We start from the raw sequence: 13417 nt of genomic DNA on the forward strand, positions 1-13417 counted from the left end.
AAGCTGCAGGGAGGAGGGGAAGGCAGGAATGTCTGGTCAGAAGCCACAGCAAGGGCAAGTCTGCACAAATCCTGTGTTGCTGGGTGGTTTGGCCCTGCAGCTGCTTTGCTCTTCAAAGAGCTGCTGCTGCCAACTGAAAGAGATAATGCTTGACCACTTTAGACTTTGTGTTTCCTGTCACAAATCTGGAGGACAAGAGAGATCCACGCATCTTTTGCTGCTTTCTTTCTATGTTTCAAGTGTTAGCCCATCTCCATGCCCTATCCACTTCCTGTTTGCTATTTCAGGGTTAAGCCAAGTCCATGAGTGATGATGGTGAGCCTTTATTATTCAGTGAGTGGCAGAGGTTTAGGCTGCCAGGTGTGCTGTTTGGCTGCCTTCCTCCTTCACCTCTCCCAGGTCACACTGCCGTGGCTGAAGTCCTGCTGGAGCACCGGTTTGATGTGTGACAGCAGCAACTCACAGAAATGTACTTTGGAGTCCAGCATGAAAATTAAGATACATGGGCTTATGTTAAATGAGGTAACTTGAGATTCAGTTTAGTTCTGTCTCCAAAGCTCAACACAAGCCTAAAGACTAAAAGCTACTGGCAAATTTAAGTGTGTATGTGTGAAGGGAGATGTTTGGTAGTGAAGGTGTTTCTCTGAAGAGTGAGTTCCCCTTGGAATGCTTTGTAGAAAATATGTGAGACATCCCAGGACAGAAGTCCTCTCTTTGTCCCCAAGTGGTGTTCCCAAGCAGGAGATCAGTGTTGTCCTTCTGCTGCAGCTGTCACATTCCTCCATGTGCCATCAGCTTGCAGAAATTCTGTCATGTGAGACTTGGGCTTGGGGCAATTTACTTGTCTGTGTTTGAGGCCCAGCACAAGTAAAGGTCAAGTGACACCTCCTTTTAAAACATCCATGGTTTTAAACTGAAAAAGGAGACATTTAGGTTAGATGTTACGAAGAAATTTTTTACCATAGAGTGGTGAGTCCATGGGCATCAGGCTGGATGTAGAAAGTGACGGCTGGGGATAACACCAGCCTCTGTGCCTCACAGAAATGCTCCTCTCACCATTCAATTGCCACATAATTTCAAACGCATCTTTAGCTGAGGGAGAGGTTCTGCCTAAACTGGGAGATGTTTGTAAATCCTTTGTTGGATTTTCTGGTTGAGGTTGATATATAGGGTAAGAGCTGTCAATTGGGTAATGGTGCATCAAGTACTCCCAGACCAAGCCTGGCAGCTCTGCCACATTCAGAGAAATCTCTGAAACACAGTAGTTCCCAGAGCTGACAAATTCACAGCAAAACTGCTCTTGTTGGTCAGTAGGAAAGAAGCCAACTGTATGTTCTACTTGTCTTTTCTTCGTAAATTCCCCAAATAAGTCATTTTCCACACTCCTTTGGCTGCCATTAAGTTAAGCTCTGCCATTTTGACAAGTTCTCAGGTTTCTGTCAACAAGTCATCTTGGACTTTTCTTCAGTCCTATTCACTAATGATTTCCATTTCACCACTTTTTCAGTTTATTTGTTACTTATGGCAGGATATCCAGAAACAACTCTCTAAAATTATCAGAGTAAATAGGTTCAGGAAAACATGAGGCATCCAATTCAAAATTTAATAAATGGACTATACCCACACCACTCACAGAGTCTAGGAGGGAAATTATGCTTTAACGATTTTTTTGAACATGCTATAAAAAAATTTACCAATATTCCTTCAGAAAAATATAAATGGGAAAGCAGCATAAAGCTTTCCCCAGAAGAGGCTAATTAGGAGATACAATGGAAATATTAGTCAGAAGTCCTTGACAAGAAGGGAGAAGGAAACAAATATTCCATATCTCAAGTGTGATGATCTAGTGCTTAATCATAGGAAATGAGAATCAGATAAACAGGAAAAAGAAGAAGGAGCTGGCAGTGAAAGTAAGGTGGGGAAAGACCAGATCACTCAGAGCATCTACTCCGGGAGGCTCTGATAGGCATCATTAACAATAGAGGCAGGAAAACAAGTTTGGAGAGGACTTCATTTCAAGTAGATCTTGGGTCAAATGAGAATAATTAGCTATCCATCAACTCTTGTGGAAAAAGGAAAACATTGGCTTAATTTTAATGACATTTTCATTGCTTTGTTTATGTAACTATGCTCCTTTATTGCCCTCCAGTGTATATAAATTAACACATTGGATTCTTCATCTGTAAATTTTGATCAGTTACAAAGCAAACTCTGAATAATCCAAGATGGGAGAGGGTCTCTCAATCAAGTTCTTGCAGTGCTTTGCAGACCAATGTGCTTAATTGGAGATATTCACAGAGCTCCAGTTTACATGTCCATTGAGTTGTCTTCCACAATTTAGGATGTAGTGCCACAGGGCACTCCTCCACTGGCTGACAGTACCCAAGAAAGTAATATTATGGGGAAAGTAACCAAAGGGAATCATGAGTTTGTACTAATGCAGCTCCTGTTTTGAGGGTCGTGAGGTTCCGTTTTTTGGGGTTTTTTTTCCTGCATTTCTGCTTTTCCTTTCTTTCCCCAAGTCTCACAGGGCTCCCTTGATGATTCTCTCCAGCCCATTTCACTACAACTTTCTCTAATCATCCCGAGAATGCTCCTGCTTTGTACTGGTAGCTCATAAATACATTACTCAGCAGCAATCTGTGCTCCAACCTGATCAGTGGCCAGGCAGGTGATCAGATCAGCTGGGCTGGATCCTCAGATTTGCTCTGCCACTGCCAGTCATGGCTTATTCCACCATCTCTCTGCAGCGATGGAAGATGCTGCTGACCTTTTCTGCACAAAGGTGACATTATGACTCTTCCCCTGTTTTCTTCCCACACCCACGTTTACAGGGTTATTTACTATTCTTTCCTCCAGCATGATTAAAAGAACCAGTCTTTCTTTGTGACAATATTGAATATTGTTATCAAGTCATCTTGTCTCACAATTACTGCAGCTTTTATCCTCTCTAACCTCCACAACCACTGCACTTGCTAATAGTTAATGTGAAGAAGGCTGTTGGAACACCCTTCTTCTTTTGATTGGCTTTGAGGTTGAAAACACTTCATCATGACCTAAAACTTTGATCGTGTATTACAACATAAAAGACGGAGAAATGTTTTGCATGTATCAGAAGAAGAAGATTATTTCTGTGTTAAGCCATTGGGCATCAGAGTGGCATTAACATCTGTTACAGAGGGGATATTTATTTGTGTTATATACAAATATTAAGTATTTATCTACTGCTCTGTAAATGGACAGAGAGGTCCATTTGGTTCTAAAAACAAAAACCTGGCTGGAGATCTTCCTGACTGTTCATTTTTGACTTAGGGAACTGAAACTCCAGAAGTCTCAAATGCTCTTCACATTACATTGTATTCAAAACGGCCAGCAGGATGGGGACAGGTAAGATACTGAATGTCCTGGGCAAGCTGGTAAAAAGTTCAATTACTAAGGGCTGAATGTGGTACTCTAAAGGACACTTTATAGAAAAGAGCTTTTTCAAAACAAGGGGAGAATTGGTTTCAGTCTTTGAAGAGCTTACACATCTGACTGATAAAGACAACTGTGAAAAACGCCAATCACTTGTTTTCAAATTTTTAAAAGTTTAATAGTAATAAAATGGTTATAAAAATAGCAATATAATTAGAGTAATAATAATTTGGACAATTTGAATTAGGACAATAGAGACAAAGAGTTACAGACGTCCGGGTACCTTTTTCTGGGCAGCACGAGCCCGAAAAAGGAGCCATGTTAACAGAGGATTAACCCTTAAAAACAATAGCCTGTTGCATATTCATACACTTCATACATGATGCATAAATTCCATTCAAACACAGGATTCTGTCTGGTCTTTGTCAACTTCTTCCTCTTAATCCTAACAGCGCCTTCGAGGTGGGAAAAAGTTTGTTTCTTCTGATAAGAGGGCAATAAATTATTTTTCTCTGAAAGATTTAGGTGTCCTGTGGCTGCTATCTCGCTGCAAGTCCTCTCTTTAAAAAAAGTATCCTACATAGCATAGTTTCTGTTTTAACATTTTTTTATAACCTAAAACTATATTTAACACACTACTTAAGAGAATTAATACAGCATTACTTTCTAACACAACACATACAATATTCATTTTAATATTTGCGAAAGCCAATCACAAAATACGCGTTTTTCACACGCATTTTTCACACAGCCGTGTAGATGCCATCAAAGTCCAAGGAGCATCATGCAGAGCTTCACTGACGTTGGGCTTTCCAAGCCAGCCTTTTGCAGTATTCCTAATTCCCGGTGCAGTGACTGAGGACAGCCACCAGCCCAGCCCGTCCCGGTGGGCAGTCGCAGGGAAGCCTGGCCGCCTTGCGCCGTCTCAGGTAAAGTTTCACCGCTCTCGCTCAGCTCTCCAGTGATCCGAAGGAAAAACTCCCAAGGCCTGAAGGCATCCAGCAGGCCGAGAAAGCGGCTGCAGTGGCCAGTCAGGCGGTAAACCTGGAAGTTTGGAACTGGAAGAAGTGGAAACATGACCTGCCGGCGGTGGGGTGGGAAGGGGCCGTTTCCCACACAACCGGCGGCGACAGGCCCGCAGGTGCCAGCGGAGGGGAGCAGCGGGCCCGGCCCCTGCGCTCCTCGGTGAGGGGGGACGAGGACAAAGGGGGCTGCCAGATCCTCTCCGGCCGCCTTCCCCGGAGGAGGAGCGGCGGGGCAGGCAGCAGCAGGATCCCCGGGCAGCCCCCGCCCCTCACAGCGCGGCCCCCGCGCTCCTAACGGGGCGGGCGACGCCGGGGCGGGGAGGGACCCGCGGTGTGGGGCGGCGCGAGGCGTTCCCGACGGGAATGCTCGGCGGAGCGGCCGTGAGGCGCCGCGCGGGCTGCCGGCATGTCGGGGCCGCGCTGCCCGCAGTGCTTCCAGCCCTGCACGTCGCCGCGGCTGCTGCCCTGCCTGCACTCGCTGTGCGAGCCCTGCCTGCGGCGGCTCGGGCCGCCGGAGGGAGCGCCGGGCGCCTCCCGCCCCGTCCTGTGCCCGGTGTGCGACGCCGAGCTGTCGCTGCCGGCCGGCGGCGTGGGGCAGCTCCCCCGACTGCCTGGCCGGGAGCCGCGGCCGGGCCATGGCCGGGTGCGACCTCTGCGCCGACGGGGCGGCGGCCGGGCGGTGCCTGACCTGCGGCCTCCGCCTCTGCCGCTTCTGCTGCCGGGCGCACAGGTGAGCGGCGGCGGGCCGGGGACACCGGGACACCGCGGCCGGGGGAGGGCGCAGCGGGCAGGGACCCGCTCAGGGCGAGCCGGAGCAAGAATTGGCGTCTCCCTGTTCTACTCACCGCTCACCACCCCTGCCCAGAGGACGTCCGCATAGATGCTCCGTGCTCGGGTGGGGACAAGCAAGCTGCTAGCATGGAATCATAGAATGTTTGGAGTTGGAAGGCACTCACAAGGATCATGGAGTCCAAGTCCTGGCCCAAGACAGCCCCAGGAATCTTATGAGCCTGTGAGTGTTGTCCAACCACTTGGACTTCCTGGGAATAGGTCCATCAGCCATGTTATTGGCCACTGAGTCCAAAATCAAGCCACCCTTTGTCTGTAGTGGTGTCCACATGCTGGTTAGCATCTCAGTTTAGTGTCACTGGGCAACAGGCAGGGGTATGGGCAGGTACCAGCAGGATAAGAGCCTCACATGCTGTTTCTGTCCCACTTAGGAATTGCTGCCCTGCCTCTATCCACCTGCAGGACCATTTACTTTGTATGTATGTGTGTAAAGGCACCCTTAGGCAAACTGACAATCCTGTGGAAGTCCTGCCTACTGTGGTTGCTACCTGCTGATGATCAACCCATGTGCTTGCCTGCTAGGTGTTGTAGAATTATTGCAGAAACAAGAGGTAACTGCAGCAGTTAGGAGCTGAAGAGGAGAGGGGTGCAGTGGCCTGTAAGCCAGGCAGAGGACAGACAGCACTAAAGAAAAGTGATGTAAAGCCTGAATGGCCTTCTGAAGCAAGGAGGTGATAGGCAGGGTCAGAAAAACACCCAACAGCACAAGCCAGGGAAGCCTCAGCCTGGGTTAAGCAACTCAGCCTATTCCCTCCGTCTTTGCTGCTCTTTTCTGCTTGATTAGCAAATTCTTTCCCCAGAAGGAACTGAGACATATTCCTCCCTGCCCTGCCCCCCTGCACATAGTGGTGCCTGTGGGGAAAATAGTTTAGGCTCTTAGTTACCTTTCCACTCCGGGTGTAATTTTCAGCATACCATTCTGATTAGCTAATGGCTCTCACCCCGTGGAGCTGCTGAAGAGTGATAAAAGACCTTGAATAGCAGCCTCCTGCTCTGCCAGGGATAACTGCAGAAGGGAGAAAGCAGCAGAAAATTTGTCCGTGTGGCCCTCTTCCTATAGTATTTACTGCTATCATTTTTTCACCCCACTGGCATCTACAGACTGTCACTTGATTTAGTTGATGTCAGAGCAGAACAAGGTGTTGTAGGGAAGGTTTGTATGGTTCTGAGTGACATGGTTCTGCGCCTGGGAACAAGTGAGAGAGATCTTAGGTTGAAGTCATGCAGCACTGGAAGGCTTTGAAAATGTGGTGGATCTAAGGGAGGTTACTGGGAAGCAAAAGGAGAAGCATAAGAGCCTATGGTGAGGTTGCTTTGTGTTACCAGAGCAACTCTGCAGAGCTTGGTCCTTGGAGTGTCTTTGGTTATGGCTTGGAACTCCCATTGCACTGCCACAAGTCATTAGTGCAGGAGACAAGTAAGGAGAGGGAGTTTTATATCCTTCCCAAAAACTAACTCCCAGTGTCCAAAATAGCAGAGAGTGGAAATATTCTAGTGCTGCCCTGTGACATGGTAGATGTCTGGGTTATAAAAGGTTCTTTGTGTCCCATCTTTGGTCTCTTCTGAGCAGGACCTAACCTGGCAACCAGAAGGAAGCAGAGTTTGACTTCAGGAATATTAAATGTTTTACTGTTTGACTGTCTTCTGGCAGTGGCCTGAACTAGATTTTCACCTGAGGGATATTAGAGCTCACTTGCCTTGTGTCTGAAATCCGTGCTTACCATGCAGTCAGGAGGGGTCTGGGAGCCGGGGAGCAGCCCCTAATGAGCTCCTCCTTTTTGTGGAGCCTAGTTCTTGGGAGAGCACGAGTCCTTTCAGGGAATTTCAGTGGAGACAGGAGGGAGCAGTGCACACTATGACTTGCAGCCCGTTGCAAATAGGCATTTGCAAAAGGTCTCAGTTTTTGTATTTTCTATCCAACATGCATAAAGTGATTGGTGTTTGCTCCTGCCTAGGAGACAGAAGAAAACGGCCTCCCATGCTGTGACAGAGCTGGAGAACACCAAGGATTGCAGCCAGGCTGGGAAGCCTCTCCTGTGCCCCTCCCATCCCACCGAGGAGCTGCAGCTGTTCTGCGAGCAGTGTGACCAGCCCGTGTGCCGGCACTGCGTCCTGGGCAGGCACCGCCAGCACCCCTGTGACTTCGCCGCCAATGTCATCCACAGGCACGGGGGCGCCCTGCGGGAGCTGCTGCAGAGCAGCCAGCAGCACATGGACAGCCTGGAGGATGTGCTGAGCCAGGTCGATGAGATGGGCGGCGCTGTCCGCAGTCGCGCAGAGGCTGTGGCCACGGAGATCTGCCTCTTTGCCAGGGGCTACGTGAAAGCCATTGAAGAGCACCGGGACCGGCTGCTGAAGCAGCTGGAGGACTTGAAGGTGCAGAAGGAAAACCTGCTGCACTTGCAGAAGGCCCAGCTGCAGCAGCTGCTGCTGGACATGAGGACAGGCGTGGAGTTCACGGAGCACTTGCTGATGAGCGGCTCAGATGTGGAGATCCTGGTCTCCAAAGGGATGGTGTCCAGCCGTCTGACACAGCTCAACAGCGTTGCTTACAGCACCCACCCCAGCGTGGATGACAGGATCCACTTCTCCCCCCACGAGAGGGCAGGGCAGTGTTGCGGCTATGAAGTTTTTGGGGCCATTCTCAATAAAGTGGTTGATCCAGCCAGATGTACCCTGCATGGGGAAGGTAATGGGGTGCTGTACAGCAGCTGAATGGGAGTGCACTGCTCCCTGAAGTCAACCCAACCCTCTGCTCTCTGTACCCCCATGGTGTGCAGGTTCTGACACTGTTGGCTCCCTGCTGTTCAGACATTGACCAGGGCAGAGGTGGAGCCCCAGCAGAGGTTGCATCGCCTGCCTATGGGAGCTGTGCTGGGCAGGGAACCAGGCAGCTTTTCTCATCCAGGTGTGCAGAGCATATGGCACTGCCCTCCACAACATCAGCAGCCTCCGCATGGAGCTGACGCGCAAGGAATGGGAATGGCACCTGCAATAGCAGGACATGATGCTTTGCTGGTACTCCAGGCTGTTCTGCAGCATGAGCCCAGGCAGATCCCCTTTGTGGCTGATTAAGTTTTTCCCATTACAGCTTCTGCTGAGATTGCTATAGGAATACCTGGCAATACCTTGATGGTTTTATGGATATTTGCTCAATAAGGACTTGGAGCTGGGCCAGCAAACAGATAATGTTCAGACCATGCCACAGAGCACAGCCAGCTCTGGTCAGTAATGGTCTGTGCAGGGCAGATGAGACAGACCCAGAGCTTGTTCGATTCCTTCCATGCCAAACTGTAGGTGTTGAGTTCTCTGGGTCACTGTGGGGCTGTTCCTTCTTCCTCTGGGTTGCATGGAGCATCTTGAGGCCTTCTTGGGAAGTTGCCACCTGGGCTTAGAGTGACAGGCAAAAAGACCCCCATGGTCTGTGCAGATCTCTGGGCTAAACCTGCCAGACATCTCTCAGAACCCATGGCTCCCACTCTCTCCTGATACACAGAGTTATGTTGACTTTTCCCTGTGAGTGGAAGGAGCTGTACACCCCAGAAACAAAGTCCTGGCTGTGCTCTGATGGGGCTGCAACTCTGCAAAATAGGTGGGAGCTGGCAGTCATGGCTTGACTTGAATCCTTTGTGGTTCTGTTTCTTTCTGGTTTGGTGTTTGTTTTTTTCCCCAGATCTCCACAGTGCCCGCCAGAACCAGCCTAGTGGCTTTACCCTGCTGTGCAAGGACGCTGCAGGGGAGCGCTTGGGGCGGGGAGGAGAGGCTGTGGGGGTCACCATCACCCACAAGGACAAGAGGGACTGGTGGGTATCTCACCCAAGAAATCCCTGGCTTAGCCTTTCTGCCTTCCTTTTCCTGGCTCCCTGCTTGCTTAGGCAGCTGGGAGGATGTGCTTCAACATGTGGGTCAGAATCTGTAGAGGAAAAGGCACTACTCTGTGTCCCACACTGCTTCCTAGTGGTTGTGTTTGGCTGGACAGTGATTGCTGAGATTTGTATTAAGTCTTTGAGTGATTTGAGCTTCTTAAAGGATTCAACTCCTTGTGTGTGTTGCTAGGCAGAGGGAGCTGTTGTTCCTTCTCACTGCTCCCAGCAGACACCTGGGGTTCCTGCTTTTGTTAACGCCTAATCAGTGTAAGTCATTGCAACCCCTGTATGACAGTCACAAGTCAGACAGTTCACCAGCACCATGAGCCTCTGACAGCTGATGGAAGTGCCTTCTTCATGTTCTGGAGGAGGAATCTGTGTTGTGCTTTCATTCTTCTTCCTGTAGTTGCAAGCATTGAGTACTGTAATAGGTTTGAAGGTTTTCTAGAAAAACCAGGAAAGGCTGAACTTGAGCTCCTCAGTGTTTCCACAAGGAAATGACCAACCAGAAAAAAATTATAACTGTTTCCAAACCATACTTGTCACTAAAGAGTAGCCAGGCACAAAAGCAGACCCAGTTGGGGGTTAGTTCTTAAGAAAAACATCAATTGTTTTATAGTAGCTGGAACCAGATGCCAGCATTAATTTGTTCCAGGAACACTCATGTTGGGGTGACCTGATGCAAAAAAAAGGACAGGATGCTAAAACCCTTTGCTATGTTGACAAAGCACACAGAGGCAGTGCTGGCTGCACAGATGCTTATCAGTAGAGCATCATTGTCCTAGAGTATTGTTCCAATGCACCTTCTTTCCATAAGTGCACCTGTAATGTAGGAAGGTGCATGCCCGAGGGGTTTCTGGATTTCTCTTGGTGGGGTAGAGGTCGCTGTAGCCACATTAACTCAGTTTCTTGCTCTTGGCTGTGTGCACTTGCTACATGGGTTGCTGAAAGCTGTCTGGCTTTGCTTTGAGGCACAACAGCTGCAGAAGAGCATGAAGTATCACCACACAGTTCATGGCAGGAAATTATGTAGGCAGCTGTATTGATGTGAAGTGTTGGGGGTGGGGAATACAGATTATAAATTGTCATGTCATGGGGCCCAGGAGACTAATTAGTAGGGATTAGCAAGAACACCTTCCTCTATGCAGAGCCGCCTGATAATTGTCTGTGAAAAGCTTTCCATCTTCCTGTGGAGCAGGCAATTTATCCTCCAGTAACCAGCTGAGGCTTTCTCTCTAGCACTCTGTTCACCAGAATTCCCTGTGAAACACGAGGAGCTTCACTAAGAAAAGGGAGAGTTTACCAGCAGGCACCTAGAACTCCTCAGCATTGAAGGGAAGAGTTGGAGTCAGTGCAGCTGGGAGAGTGGTTAAAGTGATTCAAACCTACCCTATTATATCCTGTCTTCTTAGTAGGTTTTTCTATAGGTAACTGCTTGCTGAGGCTGTGAATTTACCCCATTTCTCTGGGCTCTTATCTGATGGGATAATCTGAGTTTTAAGTGTGCTATGTGTCATCTTCTGCCTTTTCGGTGTGCAGGTTGCTACAAATCCTTGCAGTGCAACTGGCTTTGTGTGACTTCCTTTGTATGGTAATTGCAGCTTACAGTAGCAGGGGTGTGTGAGAGCCACTCTAGGCCAATCTAGGCCAAACTCTGGTTTACATCTAAAGCAGTTTTCTGCCAGTCACTGACCTCTTGGGTTTCTCTCCACTGTTCACAGTGCAGTCAAGCCAACAGTGTGTGATAATGGTGATGGGACCTACTGTATTTCCTACAGCCCTGAGGAGCCAGGCTTGTATGCTGTCTGCGTCTGTGTGAAAGGGCAACATGTGCAGGTAGAATTTCTTGTTTCTCTTGCACTGCTTCTTCTTTACCTACTTTTCTTTTCTTAGACATTTGTTTCAAATCTGTCTTAAGGATTATTTCTACCACGTAGCAGTTCAAGGCTGGGCTTAGTGATCTGTGACTGATGGGGTCACCCAGATGGTGTCTGAGAATGCAGACATATCTGACAGCAGCCTCTCTGTTTGCTTGTCCCCTGCAGGGCTCTCCCTTCACTCTGATGGTGAAGCCCAAGTTCCGTGAGCACCAGGGGGTGTTTCACTGCTGCACGTTCTGCTCCAGCGGAGGCCAGAAAGCCGTTCGCTGTGCCTGTGGTGGCACCATGCCAGGTGGGTGCTCAGCTCTCCCCACGCTGCTGGCATCAGGAGGATTTGCTGCACTGGTCCTCCCTAGTGGATAGAGGTGTGAGGAGATACTCTCACCCAACTCCCACCTTGGGCATGCACCAGGAATGTGGTAGACTGCGTGTACACCTGTTCTGGTGGGGTGACTGCAGCAGGGAGAGATGCAGCAGGACACACAGAGGGGCTTTATGACACATCGCATAGACAGGGACCTGAGCCAGCTGTGCGGGAGGTGGGGCAGGGCACTTCAGCCTTTCAGCCCTTCTGAGTGAGGCTGAGCAGCATTGCACCTACAGTGTTCCTGTTCCAGTGCTGGCATGTTGGGAGCTTGTGGGCTGTGTCATACAGTGGCCAGCTCTGGAGAAGCCTCACTCCATTTTTAGGACAAGAGTTCAACTCCCTTACTTGTTTAATCCCAACCATCTCCCCTGTGCTTCACCTGCATGTGTCATCATGTGTTTGTGTGTTTTTAGGATAGAACTGACCTCTTCCTTTTTCTGTGCTTGATCTGTATCTTTGGCCATAGCCACAAGCAGCTGGCATGGGGTTCTGGATGCCCATGTCTTGCTGTATTCAACAGGCAAAGGGATGGAAATCATCAGCTTTCCCCAGCTATTGAGTTGTTCTTTATTTATGGAGTCCTGGCAGTTTTGGCTTGAATATGCTGTGTTCTCATCAGCATACTTTAGAAAAGTCCTGGGGCCAAAGCCTATAACACACTGGGATTTTCTGGCCCACTTTGGGTTGAGCTGCTGGTGCCTCTTCTCTTGCAGGTGGGTATGAAGGCTGTGGCCACGGACACAAAGGTCACCCTGGCTGCCACCATTGGTCATGCTGTGGACAAGTGAAGGAGAGCTCAGAGTGTTTGTGTGGACCACCCAGCGACACCTCACAGAGGAGTTTGCTCAGGACAGTGGCACTCTGAGCAGCCAGGTGAGCTCCTGGGAGTCCAGGGCACTGCTGCTGGCTGCTCCAGGAGCACAAATGATCCATGAGGATCCATATGATCAATCCCTGCGCAGCCTTCCTGCCAGCAAACATTGTGATGGATGTGAGTTGAGAGAGGGGGGATGAGGGAAAATAAAAACCGTGCCTTATGTTCCACCAAGGGGTGTGTATGCAAAGTTATTTTGTGCTCAAACAGAAGCAAATTCTGGAAATTGTACTGCTGCCTACACTTCTGAGGACTTGGGCCCTGTGAGGACATGCTGTAAGGAGAAACTCATTCTGAGCAGTAACCTCACAGGAGGGTCAAGATATGTCCTATTCTGCAGGGTCAACAGCCTCTGCTGTCCTTCTTGATGAGGTTAAAGCTGCTCATTGGGGCCCATTCCAAAGGGTTTGTCATCATGCCTTGGAAGGGCTTGGCAACCTGAATATGGCTTCTGCCTCCCCGTTGGATATGCCTGGATATGTCTGGATTCCAGCCTTGGATGTGTGCACATTGCACAGTCATGCTTCTGGGAGCTGCTCTTTGTTTGCAACTCCTACCCTTCCTCCAAGTGTACTGCAGTCTCATTATACCCTGCCTGCAAAGTACAGGCAAAGAGAGTTAGTAATGTATCTGCAGGAGGGCCCAGAAAACCTCCTGGCACTGATGGAAGCAGGCATCAGAGTATCATTCACCTGGTCTGTTTGTTCTCCATGGAGATGATGTGGGACGCGGTGCTGCTGGGGGTGGTGGGGGAGCCAGGGGAGTGCCCAGCTCACCAAGGGATGATCTGGGGGCAGTCTGAGCATCAGTAGGACTCACAGACACAAGTTTGCAATTGTCTGTCCAGAACTGGAGCACAGGAGATGGAACACAGCAAAACTCCTGGATTTGGCTTGTGCAACCTTGGCAAGGCATTTACCAACCCATAGCTGGGGAAATGGCATCTGTGATGAGGAAGAAGAGGCACTTCCCTGGAAGGGCAATTGCCACCCTGCTGCCCTCTGCTTGCCTGGGTGAAGCAGACACCCTGAATACCTTCCTTTACAAAACACACTTCTGTCATTGAGGCTGGGATCACCACTGCCCTGAGGGTAACCTTGCCAGTAGGTGTGTGTGGCTAGGGGCTCCTAATTCTGCCTGAG

At 49.5% G+C, this 13417-nt stretch overlaps 1 protein-coding gene across 1 annotated transcript; it reads left to right on the forward strand.

The window, feature by feature from the left end:
• Nucleotides 1-4451: 4451 nt before the first annotated feature.
• On the forward strand, nt 4452-12441 carry TRIM45 (tripartite motif containing 45). The gene is given in 7 exon segments (XM_030960943.1): nt 4452-5039; nt 5041-5169; nt 7244-7977; nt 8962-9091; nt 10876-10990; nt 11200-11326; nt 12115-12441. Coding segments are annotated over 7 exon segments (1581 nt in total). The 5' UTR covers nt 4452-4845; the 3' UTR covers nt 12267-12441.
• The last annotated feature ends 976 nt before the right edge of the window (nt 12442-13417 follow it).

The sequence above is a fragment of the Camarhynchus parvulus genome, chromosome 1, assembly GCF_901933205.1.
Source record: "Camarhynchus parvulus chromosome 1, STF_HiC, whole genome shotgun sequence".
Lineage (NCBI taxonomy): Eukaryota > Metazoa > Chordata > Aves > Passeriformes > Thraupidae > Camarhynchus > Camarhynchus parvulus.